At 40.0% G+C, this 21552-nt stretch overlaps 2 protein-coding genes across 2 annotated transcripts; one reads left to right on the forward strand and one right to left on the reverse strand.

The window, feature by feature from the left end:
• Window positions 1-143: 143 nt before the first annotated feature.
• LOC130924332 (phospholipase A and acyltransferase 4-like) lies at window positions 144-4117 on the reverse strand. Its single transcript, XM_057850804.1, has 5 exons — window positions 3554-4117; window positions 1820-1855; window positions 1335-1443; window positions 877-1145; window positions 144-796 (listed from the first exon to the last, which is right to left on the reverse strand). The coding sequence occupies exons 2-5, from the start codon at window positions 1832-1834 to the stop codon at window positions 680-682; spliced, it is 510 nt and encodes a 169-aa protein (XP_057706787.1). The 5' UTR covers window positions 1835-1855; window positions 3554-4117; the 3' UTR covers window positions 144-679.
• Window positions 4118-4673: 556 nt separating this feature from the next.
• On the forward strand, window positions 4674-17664 carry ints5 (integrator complex subunit 5). The gene is made up of 4 exons (XM_057849303.1): window positions 4674-5221; window positions 10412-10664; window positions 11030-13006; window positions 16338-17664. Exons 1-4 carry the CDS (start codon window positions 5145-5147, stop codon window positions 17043-17045), a joined length of 3015 nt encoding a protein of 1004 aa, XP_057705286.1. The 5' UTR covers window positions 4674-5144; the 3' UTR covers window positions 17046-17664.
• The last annotated feature ends 3888 nt before the right edge of the window (window positions 17665-21552 follow it).

Consider the following 21552-nt stretch of genomic DNA (forward strand, 5'->3'; position numbering starts at 1 on the left):
CATTAAAGAAACAAAAAAATAATTATATGAATACTTTTTCTAAATGATCTATGGCTCACAAATGGTCTTTTTTGTAGATATTTCTCGATAGAAAATGAAAGAAAAACCTTTCCTTTAGGAAAAATAAAGACACTGGACAGTAGAAATGTTTTAAATGTCACTATTATTATGATGTGTATCACTTGTATTAATAAGTGATAGTTTGTTCATGTTACAAATCAGCAAAAACCACCACATTTGACCAATTGACCTTTTGTAAAATTAGCCAATGTGGAATCATTAGGTTGTTTTGGATCATGCTCACTTGACAAGTCTCTATGATGTGATTTAAAAAAAATTTTTTTATGGTCGTTCAGGAGGCGGAGTTTGCGAAAGGTCAATTAAACATTTCATGGCTTATCACTGAAATTGACCCAAAATTTATTCGATAAACAATCAAATCAATATCCTAAACCCACTTACAAAATGATAAAAGGTTTGAAAATCTCGTAAAACAGTAGATATATCAAAACCGTACAGATGGGATTAATTTGAATTAAATTGCAAACACTCATTGATTAGTGCAACATTGTAAAACTCAGTGTGCTTATCCATGAATGGTTTGTAAGACAACTTACAATATAACTAAAGCTTTGCTGGTGAGTCACTGAATCAAGCAGCAGTGTCTTCCTTTTTTTTGTCACTGTTTGTGCTTGTCCTTGTTGCCGCCGAACAAAGTTGCTGCCAGAGCTGCTATGCCCAAAAAACCCAGAGTCAGTCCACCTGCAACCATGACGGCTTCTCCCACCTGACGGACCTGCAGAGATCAATCGGTCGGTCACAGCTTTATTTCCTCTAGAATGCACTGCATTTCTTATTTTAAATGTTTCAACTTACCTGTCGGGACTGGCCCTTGCCGTAACGCAGCTGGGTGACAAAGTGCTCGCAATTTCTACGAATCAGGCAGTACGGCATAACCTCGCCCACAAGCTCTATGGCATCCCTCACAATGATGGAGACGGGGCGGGGCTCGTACTTGCCGTCCAGTATGTTGTTGATTTTCCAAAAACTTTCGCCAATCACCTCCCACAGTTCCTCCTTCTTCACAATGGCCATGTCTGCCAGGACTGACATCATGCTGTTGATGCCCGCGCCCGGAACCTCCGCTATCGTGTGCATCGGAAGAAGTTAATATTTGCATTACAGGTTTAAATTGAACACATGATATACCGGTCAGAGCAGCGGTACAGTGGAAACTCAGTTCACAACAATGTGGTCAAACTCTGTTTTCTTCCCCCAAAGGAATAACTACAATCATAAAAGTTGAATCATAAAATTAGTAATGTACAACTCACATGGTGGGGCCAAATGAACAACATAGCCATTGCCAATGTATATTGCCCAATGCTGGTAGGTGCCACGGGAGATTTCTATCAGGTCGCCAGGCTTTGGTTTCTCATCATACTTTGTTGGAGGTACAAACAGTATAACAGTTATTATAGTCACATGGACACATCATGTCATTATCATATGAAGTCAAATAGTCTTGCGACTTTTCTGAATTTGTAAATCTAAAAGTAGCTGTATTAATAATGTCCATTGCTCTACTTGAGGAATTTAGTCACAATTAAACTTAATCTTTTATGAAACACTTGTAGGCCATGAAAATACACTATAAAATACAGTAGCAAGTTAGAAACGATACAAAAAAACACAGTACATTTGTAGATGAGGGTGCCTTGTCCTCATTTACATTCAAATAATTGCTCGAAAAAGCAACATTTTTAACTGTAATTACATAATTTTATATACAGAATGATTCTGAAGAGGATTCTCTTACCTGTGTGGATGCCATATCTGTTTTTCTCCGTAAATTCTAAAAAAAAAAAAAAGTGTCAAAAGTCTAAATTGTATGAAAACTCTTCTGACAATAAGGCCCTTGGACAAGTCCGTATAGTAGCCACAGCGCTGGCTGATAGACCTTCTCAGTCCCATGCAGTAAATGTAACTACAGTATTAGAGTTAATGGTGTGTTTTGATATTCTCCAATCATTCCAAGATCCAGATGTCATAATTGTGTGTTCTCAATTTTTTCAATAAGGAACTATACAGTGTATACTGTGTGGATTCATGCATCGGTGTTTCTGAGAAAGTAGACTGTGAGTATACTCTAAGTATACTGTATAGTAGTGATAACAGCTTGAAACAATCTTCGAAACGTACTCCAAACCAGTGACGTATATTTATATTGAACCACTTCTCAGGAGCTTGCTTCAAATCACGTGACATATGAAGTATGAAACAGTAACTGTTTTGTTTCTTGAATGAAACACCTCTATCGATTCATCATCACATTCCTCTTATTAATAAAACAAAACACACATTAATAAGTAGTTATTTGTAATTCATTCCTCTTTGTAAATTGTGTTGGAGGCAGTCTTTCAGGTCCTCCGCGTGTTCGTTTTCAATTCAGGTGAGATGGCTAGACTGGATTGTTAAATGAGGACTGGAGGCAAGAGACCAATACTGCGCAGTTTTAATTTCAGAAATTTCTGGGTGCATTTAATTACAGACAAGCTGCACTGACAAAAATGCACAACAAGCAAAGTATTATGTGTTAATGATATACAAGTTTGGAGGTGTTTGGAAAATTTGGTGGTTAGTTCTTCTCTTGCAATTCTTTCAAAACAGGTCATACACCTTGCTGCATGGGCAGTTATACATTGACACATATAGAAACTAGACAGACTGTGTCTGGGATATTTCGTGGTCATAAAAGTTCATAATTATCTGAGGCGAAAGTAACTATCAGCAGTTTCTGTGAAGAACTCCATTCATGGTCATGTTTGTGAACAAGGATATCAGAATGTTGCATTAAGCGAGATGCACACTGACTTCAATTGTCACCCTTTTGAAATATTCGCAGAAGCTATATTTTGACAAATATTTACTTTTTTTCCTTCCACATTTCCTCTAGATGCTGTCCAATTGTGCTAAAATTGGCTACATCCTTAGTAAAATGGATCACTAAATTCTTCCCCTGAAATGAAATTATTCCTCAATATGACTAAATGGCACATCAAAATCAGCTTTCCTGTGTGCATCAAACTTGAAACTTCGAAGGAAAGAGACGTTGAGAGCCGCTGCAGTTTTAGTGGTAAGGAAGCTTCATGTTATGAACCTATTTTCGAAGCCCAAGTGGTTCGAAGCTTCCAAAAAATGCTTAATTGGCCATATTTTGTGCCATTTTTTTTGTTCCATACTTTAATGAAAACTCAACGTACCTTTTCAAAGGAATAATGTATTTTACGTAGCATTAGTTTTAAGACACTTTTAAATGTGCGTCTTATTTCTGGTAATTGTATTAGTATTGCTTTTATTAACGTGACTATCACTGACTGGGATGAACTCCATCGGAATTGAGAAGAAAAGAACAACACTAGGAGAGTCCCATAAAAATTTCCGAACACAACGAACCAGCAACCTACGCATAGCATCATACTAGCAAAATGATAACATACATTTTTTTTTTTTTTTAAAGTCAGTGGGTGATATTGTTTCGTGTTGTCCTTACCTCAATTGACTGCGTGGTAGTGTCTGTCGACAGTTTTTTGTGGACTGTCAGAATACTAAATCACTCACTGTAAATTGTGAATTACAGTAAGTACAACACACGGCAAGAAGAAAGGAGAGGGAGAGATGAGAAATGCCGGGGATCAGGTGTCACAGATCAGCTGACCGACTCTTTCAGTATAAAAGAGACTACAGTATTAATAAAACATTGTTTCTCTGTGCATACATATATGCATGTATATCTTTGTGAGTGCGTGCATGATTATTTAAGGCTCAATATCAGTTATCAAAAGCAGATTTAAATTTATTACCTTGCATGCCTAGTGGTTATTTTATTTTGAATTCCTTTGGCGTTTTGTGGTCTTGCGCAGTTGGCTATTCTTATCCGTTTCAAAATCTTAGTAATAAACAGATCATTTGTAATTTTTCCACACGAGATGAAATTTTAATCAAGAGTCTCGTCTTCATTTAACTCATTCACTGCCGTTGACGGCAATATAAATCAAATCCGTTTTAATAGTGATGGCTGACGTTGAATAGCGTTGGCGTTGAATGTTTCCGTGCCATTCACGTCGATATATGTCTAATAATTTGGACTGGCACTTGGCAGTGATCATTCAATAGTTTTTGACGTCTGTCGCCGTCAATGACAGCCAATGATTTGCTGATCCTATGGAGGTAGATTTGTGTCTTTATTATTCATTTCAAAAAAAAAAAAAAAAAAAAAAAAAAAACGTAAATATTTTTTTTGTTTGAAGCAACTTATTTTTGATTGAATAATACACAAATGTCCTAGCCAAAATGTGGCCCCAAACGCAAAACTACAATACTTCAATCAAAAAAATCAAAGGAAAATAGTTTTCAAATGCATTTTTTTGTTTCAAATTTATTTTTGCATTCAAACACATTTTTTGATTGAAGTGACCTTTTTTATTGAAAATATATATATTGATCGAAAATATATATTTTGATTGAATAATAAAGACAAAAATCTTCCGCCATATGATCCCGACGGTCGGAAGGGTGTTAAGGATTGCAAATTGTATGTACAGTATCATGTGACATATACACTATGTTATATCATACTGTATGCCAAAATCACGGTTTGGCCAACGTAAATACTTTGCACTAAGTACTTTGCACCAAAAGATGGCAGATGTCTGCCAATGAAAATAATAAATCACCAAAAAATAATCACTTGCACTGTAAAAGGTTAAATGTCTTTCGTGTCAACTTTTGAATAGCCGTCCGTTGCAGGGTTAATTTACTGCATTCCTGACGTTTATGAAAAAACAGCAGTTTGGCTCTAAAGGCGTTCGCATGTAGGTATGTATTATCAATGTTAAAAAGTGTCACAGCTTCTTCAAATGGACACAAGATGTCGCAGACGATCTCAGTTGACGTCATCATCGTTTTCCTTTTCTCCGTCGAAGAAGAACAAACTTCCGGCCAAGGAGCGCCCTTTCGGCATATTCTTCCTCTTAGTATTTGATAGAGAATTAAAAGATTGGCGTGTAATAATTACTCATATTGAAGCATCGAAGCCCCGGGGTATTTTTTGATGTTATACTTAAATATTACGCGAGCAAGCGATGCCTGTGGTGTTTGACGGGAGCCCGCCGAATGCGATGCAGAGCTCACACACTCACACACCGCTGACTGTCCTGAGGTGAGTGGAGTGGTGCTTGGAAGGGGCTGGCTGGTTCACTGTGGCACACTCCTGACTGAAACTGCATATATTTACTATCAAATGACACATTCACCAAAATAGTCCTCAAATGCGGTTTCTTACTACTCCTACGTCTTTTTAAACATAGCATTATTTGTGTTTGGTAGGTCAATGAAGCTTACATTCTACAGCCGGAAAGTCCATAATTTCCGTATTAAATGGGACCGTGTTCGTAAAAAACATGCATTTGTTGGATGAACAGCAGAGATATTCAATCTTGCCAACATTGGAGGCAATCTCATAGCAGAGAAACATCCAGATGAGCCACTCCAGAATTAGAAAAGGGGAGGATGGAATAATTGGCAATTTAAAAAAAGTAATTTAAAGGCTTTCTTAAATTTATATACGATTTATTGTAGGTATTTGCCAAATATATAGCATTTATAGAATGTAAACAGAATTGATATAATTAGAATCTCTGCGGAAGCATGATTCCATTGTTACTAATATAATCATTCTATCACAAGTATCAAATATGGTCCTTAAAATCTCGAAAAGTAGAGCTAGTTTTGGTTTTAGTCAGTGAGTGTCATTGAAATTCTCCAAGATTTCTGTTCTGATGTTTTATGACTCATTCTGCCATTACAGTGGTGGGCAGGAAAGGCCTCTATCTTGCTTATTCTCAGATCAATTGTAATAAACAAGGAGTAGCGACAAATAGGCATGTGCCTGTTTGATATTCTGACCGTATGATAACCTTAAGCCAAAATATCACGGTTTTACGAAATCCCAGTTGCAGCTCTAAAATGTGTTACTTTGAGATATCTGGGTTTAAAAAAAAAATCCATTGAACAGGATTTTTATTTTTCAAAACATATTAGCAAATTGGAACATAAGTATAATGTTAAGTTCAAATAAATAAATGAAAAATAACAAAAAAAATACCTGAAATATTCTAAATAAAATTAAAATAAATGCTGTCCTTTCGGTGAGCCTAAACCCACAGCCACAGCCCAACATTATTATCATCAGAACTAAAATAAAGTATTTTCCATAATGAGCACATGTGTATTCTAGACGCACTAAACATGCTGGAGTTAACTCTCGTAGCTGTGGCCTATACTACGAACCGAGTTCAACCTCCCCAGAAGTAATCCAGTTTACCATCGGGTAACCGGTTTTGACAAAATCTGGTTGTCTAGTTTGTGGTCAATCGGTGCTACGACGCTGATTATGAGGTTGATTAGTCGAACCTGTGTCAACCCAGTCAGAGTTACTGCGCATTCACATAAAAGGGGGCGGTGACCAGAGTCAAACACTACTTGTGACGATGGCACGGGCACCTTACTTCACGGAGGAGGAATGCGCGATGATCATGCGGAATTATGAGGAATTAAAATCCACCCTCACCGCGAAATCCAACACCGCTTCGGCGAGTAGAGCGCAACGGGTCTGTTGACAGCGAATTTACAGATCGTGTGATTTGTGAATGCGTCAATATGCCAGTTTACTTATGTCCATGAAAAGAAATAAAGCCTGCTGTCAGGACAATAAAATAAGATTTGGTACATTAACAGTAAGAAATAATTGTCACGCATCACCACACGAAACAGGATGATTGTATGTTTAGTCCCCTTGACTGTACTATACTGAATACGTATGTTCTTTTTTTTAGTTTGGGCCTAAAAAATCCAGTCCGACCCGACCCGAGTCCGATCAATAAACTTGATTTGCAGGCCCGAGCCCGACAAAAAAAAAAAAAAGTTATATTTGTAAGGACTCAGGAGAAGAAGAAAATGCGGGGATGCCATGCGTTGTTGCGTAAATAAAAGCCCGTCTTTTGTAACGATTTTTCACAGTTAAACAAGACTGTAAGATGCATATTCAATAAACATTTATATCTTTTATATTTGTACGTCTGTCCTATCAGTGGATTTGACATTTAATTTAATCTCCTCGAGTTGGCAGAAAAAACGCAAGTTTTCTCAATGTTTAAATAGTCTACATATTTCTATGATTATTATAAATGCATCAATTTGAAGCGTTTCCATACCCCACTCCGAATCGCACGGCATACAGTGTTCTTACGCAGATATTCAGCATCACCGATGGAATACATATATTGTCCCTGGCGAAAGAGCGCACGGACAGGCACACACAATCTGCGCGGTTGTGAGGGCTTGACTTCGGCGGGTTACATTAGTTATGTCCGACTCGATCAGCTGGCACAGGTAACATAGTCCCTCAGCTGAAAATCTATATCTTTCGTGGAGTACATCGTCCGGGTACGCCAGCGGATTCTGGCGGTCCCGAAATACCCGTGCCCTCCGGAGAGAGCCCCTCACAATCCGCGCGCCAATGTCGTATGGGTCGTCCAAGTACGCTGTCATTGTCAGGAGGACACGTCCGCAGAGGAGTGCTGTTTAAATAGAGCGTGGTTAATTGGAATCCTGATGTTAAGCAAGATCTAACTCTGACACGACCAGGTTTGGCGTGTGGCGTGTGTTGCCATGGCAACACTTCTCGGTTCCAACATATCCACCTTTCGTAGTCTCGCATAGCCGCGAACTTTCGTCGCACGTGATAAAGTTACTCTCGAAGTTACCCTGCTAAGCCAGAAAACCGGCTTCGTAATATAGGCCACTGGTGGGAAACGTTCATGACAGTGTTTACTAACCTTTAATTTTGTATAAATGCGAAATCATATTCGAGGTATTGCCTCCTCGGCAACCACCCTCCGCACAGATGTTTTACATCCTCCTCCTCTAAGCTGCTGGCGTCTGTAACTTTTCTGGAGCCGAGGTATTCCCATACCAGCGATTTCGTTTTCTCCGAGGGGGGTTAAAGTTAAGGAGTTTCACCTCCCCTACCCTAGTGTAGCACAGCTGACTCACTGACACTGAGCAACAACCGGTGGGGGAGGATTGAGCCTTACAGATACAAGCGAGGGATTTCGCCCTGCATTTTTGGGAAATAAAAAATAACTAATACTAATACCTGAGACTGTATGACTGAAAAGTTTTGCGGTTTTAAACCTTGACGTTTTCATACTACGGTATACCTTGAAACCGGTAATCGGCACATGTGTAAGCGACAATCAACCGTGTTGAAAGGAAGCAATACATGAACGAGTAAAAAATTGTGACAATGAAACATTTCTTTCCCACTTCTTATAAAGCTTATCGCTGCACCACTCGGTGACGAGTGAGTCAAAATTTGGCATGTGGGCCGCGTTGTGTAAACTTCCCAATACTCGCCAAAATTAAGAACATTATGAATGAAATTGTATTCCATGATTGCATCACTGTAACTATATTTCCATACGATTTGACAAGGGGTTTTGTTGTCGGAAAAATCAGCAAGGAAGGGCTGACCTGATAAAGTTGACAGAAACTTGGAAAAAAATGAACTTAACAACCATTCACATCTATGGGGGGTAGAAAGGGAAAGTCATCACCTTTAACTCTGCCATTTACAGAGGTAGACATCCAATCCATTCGTTACTCAGAGAGTGTAGCAATGAATAATCACTGACAGCCCTCCCGATCAAAATTGATTGAACATCTAGTGCCGTAAATAGAATTGAAAGAGGTGCATTTACAGCCAGTCTTCCCATTTAAAATGAATTGTACATCTATTGTTGTTTATGTCATTCATTGAGTTAATTACTATGAAATTATTTTTTAAATTTAGAGTGTTCTTGGGTGCTTTAACACTGTTTTACTCAGTTTTATTTAGGGGTGCACGATATCAATTTTTGTAAACCGATATCGATAACTTCCTGCTCCTCAAGGCCGATACCGATACGATAACCGATAATATATATGTAATTTTTAAATGTATATTCTTTTTTTTTTTTTTAACACGTGTTGGTCAAAATACTAATGGTGGATTCAGCATAGATTTGCCTTTGACCTAACCAGAATTTTCATGATGACATGAACATTATTATAATGAACAAAACAAAGACAACAACAGCTTTGACTTCAAATAAATTGCCCATATTTATTTTTTCAAATAAATATAATTTGAGTCAATCACAATCAGTCAATGTCATTGATGATTTGTTCTGCTTAACAATGAGCACTGAACTTAAAAGAAACATAAACCCAACAGGTATTGTGCTTTGTCAGCAGATAAAACATTTGGTGCAACAGGAGATGATACTTTTGTGGTCTTGGTCCATGAAACAACTTTCTTAACCTGGCAATTAAAGGACAGCAAGCCTGTCGATAACCAAAAGGCCTCTCACGAACTTGTAAACATAACACTGTAAAATTCAAACATTTGCTAATTGCTATAGTAAGGTTTATCACTCAGTGATGGAAAAATACGGCCTCTAGAACAGTAACAAAACTTTGCATACTGACAAAACAGGAGTGGAAACAAACGTACACATCCCAATCCACAGACACCGTGCCCAAAAATATTATATAATATCCGGCCTATTAATAATGTCATCGGATTTATTGGGATGATGTCATAATTCCTATTATTGGACGGATAATTATCAGACCGATAATTTCCTTGCACCTCTAGTTTTATTAACATATTATTAATTTATAATTTTATTTGTTCATAAAAAAAAAAAATAATAATAATAATAATGAAAACAAACGCCATTATTATTCAAAAATAGAATCCAAACATGGACTTGTGTACCAAATCATAATATTGTGGTCTTCAAGATTCAAAAAGATATGTCCATGTATTTGGAGAACACGCCAGGTCATTATAGGGTTATGTATTTTTTTATTTCCTAAAAATAGTCACTTGCCCTATAAAGCGTTAGCAGGGTTACAACTACAGTAGTAAACTAGCATTGGAGCTTTATATCCTATTTATGATCGAATAATGGTCCCTATCAATTAAAATATTTTTGTGGTGGCAGATTTAAAAAAAAAAAAAAAGAAAAGAGGTCATCTTTTGATATTTGATGAGAGTGTTCAGAAGTTCTTTTCGGAATTGTGGTCTGTGCTGAAGTGAAACATTTTAATGCTACCATGTGATGGATTATAAAAATGTTTAAAACCAGGAAATGGGATCATGAACCTCGAGGGAAAATAGTAGTTTGTAACAATTTGTTTTCTGTTTTGTAGTACTAAAAATGAATTCCCGCGCATCATAATTACCATTGTAAAAACACGCCCTCATTCTTTCCTAACTCTCTTTTCCTATTTCTCCCATAAGTGGCCAGGAACTTTCCCAGGAGATCAAGTCATTCATCAGTGGCGTTGACACAGTTCAAGGACGCAAACTCAGTGTCCGCGAACACGCACGCTGCGCTATACGACTGTTGCGCTCTGTTCCGGCCTGTCGAGGAGCCGTGTTGGAGCATCTGAGGGGCGTCTATGATGAGCATGTCTCCGTCTTCCTGCACAATCTCGAGACTGACGGTGATGCCAATTCCGGGCTCAGCTCAAATCTGGAAGACATCATTCAGGTGGGAGGATATCGTTGAACTTTTCCATTCTCATCTTTCAGGGATTGATACTGATGCTTACCTCCCCAGCCTGAAAATACTGTATACTTTCTGAGTAGGAGATAGGTCAGACTCAGGGAGTTGAGCTAAACACAAACAACCATATTTTTAGCATTTTACGTTGTGTTTTGTGCATTTGAACAATATTTGGTTGGGGGGTAGGGATTAAAATTACGTCAGATAATGCATTATCAAATAATGTTACTTGAACTCTCAAATGTAAGTACTTGAACCCTCTCGAAAAAGAGTGATTTTAATCTATCCCTAACCATCTTTGTATTAATAGATTTTTCTGAATCTGAATTTGGGTTTTTATCCGTCAATAGGAGGTCCATGGCGTACTCACAGAGTTCATTCGCCTTAACCCGCGAGCTTGGGCCCCGCTCGTATCCAGCTGGGCTGTGGACTTACTGGGTCAGCTAAGTAGTAAGCATGCCGGTCGAAGGGTTGCCCCCCACTCCTCCAGCCTCAATGAACTTCTCCAGCTTTGGATGTCCTGTGCTGCCACACGTTCCCTCATGGAAGCCTACTCTCAATGTTTGGCTGCCATGCTGGCTTGGTGCCCTGATGCTTGCGTCGACGCATTGTTGGACACCTCGGTTCAACATTCCCCGCATTTCGACTGGGTGGTAGCTCACATCGGCTCAGCCTTCCCAGGGACCATTATCAGCCGAGTCTTGGCATGCGGACTCAAAGATTTCTGCTCCCATGGCGCCAAGGACCAAGGACTCGTAGTGAACGGGGTGGACAAAGGCAGCCGAGTGCCAAAGATCGGCTCAGTGGTGGGAATTTTAGGACACTTGGCAGCGCACCACTCGGACAGCATCCGGAAAGAGTTGCTCAGGATGTTCCAGGAGAGCCTCAGCCCATCTAGCCCCATGTCTCCTACGTCATCCTCAACCTCGTGGGAGGGTTCCCCTCAGCTACGTCGAGCCGCGGTACCGTTTCTCCTTCAACTGGCTGCCATGTCCCCAAACCTTTTTGGTGCCGTGTCTGCGGAGCTGGTGGAGCTTCTGCGTCCGCCTGTCCTACTTCAGTTGCATAGTTTGTTGCAGGGGCTCCCCAGAGACGAACTGGATAACATGCTGGGCCTCGCGGTCCACCTTATATGCCAAAGCCCATCAGGCGGAGCTCGAGTCCTCCGCTTTCTAGCAGACACTGCAACGCCGGCCTCAGTCATCATATCCGGTCCTACGCCATCCCCTCACGAAGGTGTCAGAGAAGGTTGCGACAGCCTCCTACAAATGCTGCTTCTCCATCTCCACAAGTTGGTGTACAACCGCTCGGACGGGGCAGACGGACATACACATCACTCGGCTTCACCCCAGCCGCAGATTGTCATCCCGTTCTTGGAGGAGCTGCAAACGCATGTTGGTGAGCTGTGTGCCGAGACGCTGAGGCTGGAGAGAAAGCGGCACCTCTGGCTACATCAGTTACTTTGCCTGCTGTCTGTGTACGGTGGCCCGAGTGTGGCGACCGAGGCTCTCTGTCAGCTCCTCACTCAGGCCCGCAACCCAGAAGAATTGGCTCTGGCTTGGCAGCTCCATAACACCCTCTCGTCCTGTATGGCGGGGCTCATTCCTGCTGCTGTGACACACTGTGTTGCCCAGATCCACACACACACCTTGGGATCCCGGCCACTTCGGCAGCTGCTGCTAAACCTGGCCATAGTTATCCAGAGTCAAGATGAAGACAGAAAAGGAACACAGGATGCTCACTCCACCATGGCTGTCCAGGTGGGATCCTCGGTGTCCGTGCACCTCCATGATTTCAGCCCGCTGCTTCTCCACGGGGACCCAGCCGTGTCCCATGCTGCAGTGCGTCTTCTGTCAGCCAGTCCTCTGCCTCGCACCTCCTCCCCGGCACACCTACTTATGCTCTCTCGTGCAGCTGTCGCTCATTTCTTTATAGCTGTTAGGAGGCGAGGGGAAGTGGGCAAGGCCGGGAGAGACGGAGGACAGGCAGCTGAGTCCGTGAGCTGTTCCGTCCAGTTGCTGTCCCGTTTTGCTGCATACTCACCCCTCATCCTCAAGGCTGTGCTTCAGCAGCTAGTGGAGGGAGTGCTCCATAAAGGCAATGCTGGACTCTTTGGAGGGCAGATTGCAGACATGTCTGGCGCGCCTGTGGCATCCCAGTCGGGATCCCCTGATATTGGAGCCTCTTTGTTGGACATCAACTGTCGGTTTGGCACGACCGTCAACTTCTCGGGAAGCGTGTGGTCTGTGTTTCATGCTGGGGTGATTGGCAAAGGATTGAAGATGCGTACCAATACAACTCAGCCTGACCCATCTGGGGTCACCCTGGTGAGTAAAGTCATTTCTGATGATAGAAGCACAACTTTTAAAAGCACCGTTTCCACCAAACAGCATAGTTTTTCTTGTTTCAGCTCTGTATTTTTATTAGGGTTGGGAATCTCTGGCATGAAGCCGATTCGATATGTATCTAGATACACAGGTTACGATTCGATTAAAAAACAATACATTTTTAAGGCCCAGCGATTCGATACGATTCGATACAGTTTAAGAACGATACGGTTCGATACAGAGTGAAAACGATACATTTTTAAGGCCCAGCGATTCGATACAGTTTAAGAACGATACGGTTCGATACAGAGTGAAAACGATACGATAGTAAACATTTGTTGTGTGTGTTCGTACAGTATTTTAAAAATATAAAAAAGACCATATTTTTTAATAGCAAAATTTACAAAATTTGATACCAATGTTATGTTTTATTTTTTATGAGAAAATAAATAAGGCTTACTATATGACCGTCATTTTGTTGGATGGGACTGATAATACAATAAAACTCCAGTCACAGACAACAATAAAGTGCAGTATTCAATTACTGTATTTCCTGGTGTTTTTAACACAAGAGGTAAGTAATTTAAGTGCAAACTTTCAATGTAAACATCTTACAAACAAAAAATATTAATTATATGCAGCAGCTCTTGAAAAAAAAATTAAACCTGCTAGTGTTATCATAAATAAATAATAAATTATGCTTTACGACTGGTATAATCGGGGGAATAAAAACATAGCATTTTAGACAGGTCAATAATCATTACTTTAACCTAATACACAGCAAAGTCATTCACTTATGCCCGTGCTTCCTCATTTTTTATTGCTCATCACTGACCATATCTTTTTTGAAGGGCAAATTTTTCTTGAGGAAGATCAACTAATCCACATGTTCGTATTTAAGCAGACTGCGTTTCGTGGAAACAATATGCCGCCCTTTCCAGCATTGTAGTGGGTTATTTTTCAGGGTTAAAACTCACGATTGCTGTACCGCTCCACACTTCACACAAGCTCTGTCCCATGCGAACAGATCTGGCTGCTTTCATCACTTAAAAGTCCGACTTTTGTTTTCCTGGGTGCGTTGAAAATCAATCACAGCACGTCGCTGCTCATTCAAAAATTTTTGCTCATGTTCAGCTCATAATTGTCGGGATGCTTTGCAATGAAAGGCTCTACACGTATAATTTTAGTTTTTATGTTCCTGTCCACTTTTTTGGCATTAATGTTCCAACTTCAAAATATTCAAATAGTTCATGCGACACAGGCTTTCTTTCGAGTTCCCCGAGTGTTCCCGGTTGCAGTTTCACGGTATTTTGACATTAAAATATACATTTCCACTTTAGCCTGTTTTTGGCATATATGATTCTGCCAAAATTTAACAAAAACTTCCCCACATATTTTTAATGGTCCTATTCATTTTCAGTGGTAAATTCAACTCCCACCAAAACTTTTCCACAGACTTTTCTACTTGGACCTACAAAAAACATTAGTGGTCATTGTTTATGACAAAAAAAATTAAAATCTTAACTTAAAAAGTTTTATGGTAAAGAAAAATATTACACACATACACCACAGCGACAGGCATCGTTAGGGTACAGTGGAAGCGCTTGACATTATTATCCACACCTACTAAATTAAACAAGAAAACAATATTTGATCTAAGGCCCAAAAATCATATCCCTGAATATCAATATACACAATATATATCCCAATATTTTTCTAGCAAAGTGAGAGCAGATGTTAAGTCCAAGTCAAAGCCAAATGTTACATGTCACAAATAATTTTATTGAAACCTTCAATTTTAGTGAACAGTGGCAAAGTCAAATACATAAATAAGCAACAGTTTTATTTACCTGGTTCATGAAATAATGCTGTCTTGCAAATAATAAATTGTAAATACTAATACTGTTTGGCAATATGGGCACCTTGTATACGATGTACAGTGGTACCTCTACATACGAATTTAATTCGTTCCAGGACCTTGTTTGTAAGTCGAAATGGTCGTATGTCGAGCAGGATTTTCCCATAGGAATACATTATAATTCCATTAATTCGTTCCAAAGCCTAAAAACATACACTAAATTCTTAATAAATACTGCTGGCACTGTTACAAATGGCAAACATAGAAAAACAAATAAGTTATTAATAAATAATTCAGAATAATATAATAATAAGAAGAATAATTAATAATTATTCCTGTAAATAATGTAACGAATCGGATTCTAATATGGCGGACACTTTTTACTGTCCCTGAACGCACCGCGAAGGTGACGTCTCAGTGAGATAGGTCGGTGCGGTAGAGATAATACTTTCGTTTTCTTGAGAGCGGTCAACTGCTTAAGACAATGGGCGTTTTGTGTTGGATAAGTTCTTAAATAAATGATAAAAACGTGACGAAGCTGGCGATTTCCTTGGCAATGTTACCACAATAATAATTGTCACCTTAACTTATAAATAGTGGCGAACGGTGGTCGGAAGAGGACCATGGAGCTGTATTGTTGAGCCAGTTCAGGGACGCGCACCCCAAGCTCATATTTTTCTATAACTTGCATCTTCATTTCAAAGGTAAGCATCACTTTTTTCCTTGTTTCTCCAACTGTATCAACTTTTTTTGAAAACTGTGTTGATTTCTCACACAAGAAAATCCACCGTGCGTTCGTTTGCAGTGCTGTCATGTCGTCGTATTTCGAGCAACTCGTCGGATGTAGAAACAAATGGCGGCTCAAATTTTACGTCGGATGTCGAAAAGATCGTGTGTCGAAGTGATCGTATGTAGAGGTACCACTGTATTTTAATTCCATGTCACATTTAAAAATACATCGGTATAATTTTTATATCAATATATCGCCAAACTCCAAGCCAGCCCTGGATTGTAATTTGCAGGGGTCCTCATTGTATTATGAGATCCATACACCAATATACATGCAGTGCATTAGCCTATAAAAATCCATGAATAGGACGCACTGGACTAGAAGCCTCAAGATTCAAAACATGGGGGGAAAAGTACCGGTTTACTCTGAAAATTACAAGTAAATATCTTTTGAACAACAAAATTGGATAATTTCCCACAGAACCTATGATGGTGGCTCTCCAGGCCTCCTGCGTACTACTGTCCTGCATGGGTGAGGGGCCAGCTCCCACCTCCTGTGCTAGCTAAACACGTTTTGTAATCACAAATTACGTCTTTTTTCAATTGAATGTAAGTTTTTCTACACTCTACAGTGCATAAGCAAACCTGGAAAGGATTTAAAGATCAGAATCGTACCTTGTTTTGAATTGTATGGTACAAAATGAATGTGTCACCAACGATTTTTTTCCCTCATTTTTTTTTTAGAACATCCAGACATTTCTGACTGTCGTGGTCCAATGTTGTAGCTCTTCTGGTCTCAACGGCTCGCGATCACCCTCCGATCCTGACGAACCACCGCCTATTAATGCTGAGGCAGCCAAGGTTGTTGCTGCCACATTGGTGGAAAATGTATGTCCAGATGTGGCTAACGGGGAGCTTTCCTGGCCTCCAGAGGAGCACGCCCGCACCACAGTAGAACGAGACATTCACATTCGTCGCTGCTTTGAGGCCCACCCCGTGCTCTTCACTCTGCTTCAGGTAGTAGCAGCAGGACGGCCGGCTCTGTGTTACTGCTCAGCTGTGCTCAGAGGCCTAATGGCCACCCTGCTGGCACACTGGGAGGCTTCTCGTGAAGCCGCGTCCACAGACTCTCCCTGGCACCTCCGGGCCTCTTGTGTACTGGTGTCCTGCATGGGTGAGGGGCAACTCCTACCTCCTGTGCTCGCTAATGTTCACGAGGCTTTCTCTCACCTCGCACCTTTTGAGGTGAGGCTGCTGCTATTGGCAGTGTGGGAGTATGTGAGGGCCAATGGTCCCATGCCTCAGAAATTTGTCTTCAATCCCGAAAAGGGTCTTTTCTACAGAGATTTCTCTCGGGACGGTGATGTGGCACGATACGTCTCACCGATTCACAGTGTCCTGCACAAGAACATTGACAGACTGGGACACCTCTGTTGGAGGTTTCAGCTATGAGAGAAACATTGGCACATAAGTAGAGAGTGAAAAATAGATGTGTGTTACATTGCTCTACAAGTGAACTGCAATACTCCTGTCACTGGAATTTACTTTCCTAAGTGTAGCTTTGTGCATGTGTGTATATCTTTTGTACTATATTTTTAATCTTTATACTTTTCTAAAAAGTTGTTTCTGTGAAAAAGAAAAGTGTACTGAACCGTGACTCACATGCACTTAATCCAACCAAATGGAGCATTTAGATTTCATTAAAATCTCTCATTCATAGATCATTGGTTTGAATTTAAAATTGATCGTTCATACTTTGCTCAGATGTCTGAAAATGTTCAAATGGCAAACCTGTGTTTTTACCAACTAGCAGGAAAAGAAATCAGACCCGTAAGCATTTTCATTTGAGACATGGGACATCATTATGACAAGGTTATAATTAGGGCTTCTTTCTAATTCTGACTTGGATGATGATCTTGCCATTATAGCGACATTAAGCTTGTTCATTCCGTTTTTCTTGAAGAGCTGACAAAAGAGCCTTCTAGAAAGTCTTGAAGAAGGTACTTTTTTTTTTTTTTTTTTTTTTAAATAAAGGTTTCCAAAAACTGTTTTGGGGCTCTCGTTGGGCAACACAGACTTTCAACTCCCTCCACAGGAGCCAAAAACTACTTTACCCAATGCTCTTTATAGTCTATTTAATTAAAGAAGTGAATTATTTTATATCACATACACCAAAAATTTTATAGCTTTTAGCGATCAAAAAGGAGTCGAAGAAGTGAAACTTATGACTGCACAATGCATGCTGAAACACAGAAACACTTCCCCAATTCTGCTCATTGTACAGAATAATCGTAGTTACAGTGTTATCAATTATATTGTGTAAAAAAAAAAAACTTAAGTCAACTTGTGTCTTGTCAAAACTAATTTGCAATACTTGAGAACCATGACATTTCTATTACAGAATTAATGCTCAATTATCCATCCATCAATTTTCACCACTTATCCTTTCCAGGGTCGCAGGGTGCTGGAGGCTATCGCAGCTGACCTCTGGTGAAAGGCGGTTGTTGTAGGGCACAATGATCATTTTATCAATTTGCATTTAAAGGTAATCTTGGGTAAAGTGCACTACTGGGATTTTTTAAAATTCAATATTAGATACAAACAGATTATTCTTAAAAATAGAAAAAAAAATGCATGCTTTTGACAGTATTTTTAGTACATTGATCATAGGCAATCAATATGTGTATAGTATAATGGTATTTTAATTACTGCTCATGATTTAATATTACAGTATTACAGCTGGCATGCGCACAGCTCTGAGAACAAGGTTTCAATGACCTTTCCGTGGCTGTGTGGGTACGCTATGGTTTTGAGCCAACTCCCAAAAGCATGCATGGTAGGTTATTTGAACACTGTATTGTCCATGGTGGGCGTAAAAGTGAGCATCAATGGCTGTTTGTCTATGCCTTAATATTGGCTGCTGACCAGTATACAGTGCCCTCCATAATTATTGGCACCCCTGGTTAAGATGTGTTTTTTAGCTTCTAATAATTTTTTAAATTCAAATAATATGGGACCTTAATGGAAAAAAAAGAGAAAAATCCAACCTTCAATACAAGTGCATTTATTCAGTGGGGGAAAAATCCCACATAAAGAAATGATTATTTGACATCAAATAATGTGTGTCACAATTATTAGCACCCCTGGTGTTAATACTTTGTACAACCCTCTTTTGGGTCTGGGTACTGAGATGGCCATGGGAGGAGCTTGATTTTGTGTCTGGTGAACCATTTCTGTGTAGATTTGGCCATATGTTTAGGGTCATTGTCTTGCTGAAAGACCCAGTGACGACCCATCTTCAGCTTTCGGGCAGAGGGCAACAGACCGTGAGCACACTGTCCCAGGCTTCAACTGGGACCGTGTGCTTCGGTCAGATGAGACCAAGATTGAGCTTTTTGGAACCAAACACTCTAAGTGGGTCTGGCGTGCCACGAAAGATGCGCATGCTGAAAAGCACCTCATACCCACTGTGAAGTATGGGAGTGGGTCAGTAATGCTGTGGGGCTGTTTCGCTTCCAAAGCCCCTGGGAACCTTGTTAGGGTGCATGGCATCATGAATGCTTTGAAATTCCAGGACATTTTAAATCAAAATCTGTTGCCCTCTGCCTGAAAGCTGAAGATGGGTCGTCACTGGGTCTTTCAGCAAGACTATGACCCTAAACACATGGCCAAATCTACACAGAAATGGTTCACCAGACACAAAATCAAGCTTGTGAAACATTATAGGAGAAGATTAGGTGATGTTTTGTTGGCAAAAGGGGGTTGTACAAAGTATTAACACCAGGGGTGTTAATAATTGTGACACACATTATTTGATGTCAAAAAATTATTTCTTTATGTGGGATTTTTTCCCCCCTGAATAAATGCACTTGTATTGAAGGTTGGATTTTTCTCTTTTTTCCGTTAAGGTCCCATATTATTTGAATAAAAAAAAATATTAGAAGATAAAAAACACATCTTAACCAGGGGTACCAATAATTATGGAGGGCACTGTAAGGTGCACCCTGCTTCCGTTCACAGCTCCAGCATCCCGTGACCATGTGAAGACAAGCGGGATAGAAGATAAATAGATCTCTAGTTATAATAACAGTTCCATCACTAGCATTTTCCCCAAATAATACAATTGTTTTTTTTTTTAATGAAACAATTGATTAACATTTTGGCATGATGACTCTTGACAACCTTTTATTGGGGCCATTTATGGAGTGGGGGGGACCCTCCATAAATGGTACCAATTGCCCACCTCTTGAATAATCCATTGCATGAGAAGCACTCAGAACAGTAATAGATTCAACTTGTTCAACTTTTTAATCACCTTACAAAAACAAGGATTGTTTTTGATCAAATAGAAAGTTATGAATATTTTTTAAGAGACATCTTAGGGTCCTCAGCCAATTGTGTTTGTTTAAATTAAATATCATTGGCAGGGTAGACTGTAAACTACACTAATATAAACAGTACTGGGTATGAGTACAGTACAGGCAGAACGTTTGGACAAACCTTCTCATTTGTGCGTTTTCTTTATTTTCATGACTATTTGCAGTGTAAATTCTCACTGAAGGTAATAAAACTATGAACACGTGTGGAATTATGTATTTAGCAAAAACGGTGAAATAACTAAAACCAAGCCCGTCGACAGAGGTTGGCAACCGGGTATGTTGTCCCAGGCCTCAGGACCATAGGAGCCCCTGAAAAGACCTTAATTCATTATTTCTTTCTTTACATTCATACATTTCTTTTTATTTAAATCATTGTCTGATTAAATATTATGTACTACATGATATATACTTAAAAACTTATATATTTTTTCCTTTTTTTGCACAACGCCCCCCTACCCCCTCTGTCTTAACAGAGAATGGTTTGACTCCGCTCTGCGCATTCAAGGCTACACTACGTATGTGCCCTGAAGCGGGAAATTAAAATCTATCATTGTTAGGAACTCTAAACATGGCAAGACGTCTAAATCGGGTGCGCAGAAAAGTAAAGAAAAAGAGATGAAGATCATAGAGGTGAACGAGAAAAATGATGAAGTTTTTAAAAGGGGGACAAGGAGCCAGAGAATTAGGGCTCGGGTTGACTGTGGATGGTGATGTCGGTAAGTGAACAACAGCCGTTAACACTGAACGTTTACATTAGCAATCACATTAACCAAAGCCGATTCGAGTGTCACCAGCCACTTGTAGCCTATTGAGCTGCCAAGACATGATGGAGGGGATGAAGGGTATGACAAGACATGCTGCTCGCGCTGAGCCGATGAGAGAGAAGGTGATGGGAGATCAGGCATACTGTATATGTTAGTCTGTGGGGAGCAGGTGCGTGAGGCTGAACAGGCTCGGGTCTGGCGGCTAGATTTATCTTTGGTTTACAAACCACTGTGTATTATAGCAAACACTAATACTGCATTAGGTTGAGGGCAGGTTTAACAACCTAGCCATGCTCTCCATTGAGCGTGAGCATGCTTAAAAAACTGGATTTCACTGATGTTATAAATGACTTTGCTGTCAAAAAATCTAGGCGCATCACTGTTTGAGGGCTTGATAACCCCAGGGATGTGGAGGGGGCAGGCACAGGATGTTTAGTTATACTGTTTTGTTGCTTAGTAGGCTGGCATAGTACTCTCAGTTGTATTGTATTGTAGCCTACATGGGACAATAAATGGAAATTGTTTGTTTATATTGTGTCACATCACATAACGTTCTGTTAAATTTAACCGTCCATCTCAAATTAAATAATTTGAAAATTTACACTGTAATTGCTTGCAAAGCGTTAAAAGTACTGCGTATGTTGTCGTGACAAGCAGGTGGCAGGGGCCGGGAGGCTATAATGGTCTCTTGTCCCCGGGCCCCTGCAAGTATACTGACAGCCCTGCTAAAAACATGTATAATATTCTAGTATCTTTAAAGTAGCCACCCTTTGCTCTGATTACTTTATTGCACACTCTTACCATTCTCTTGATGAC

This window comes from Corythoichthys intestinalis, chromosome 11 (genome assembly GCF_030265065.1).
Source record: "Corythoichthys intestinalis isolate RoL2023-P3 chromosome 11, ASM3026506v1, whole genome shotgun sequence".
NCBI classification, from domain to species: Eukaryota; Metazoa; Chordata; class Actinopteri; order Syngnathiformes; family Syngnathidae; genus Corythoichthys; species Corythoichthys intestinalis.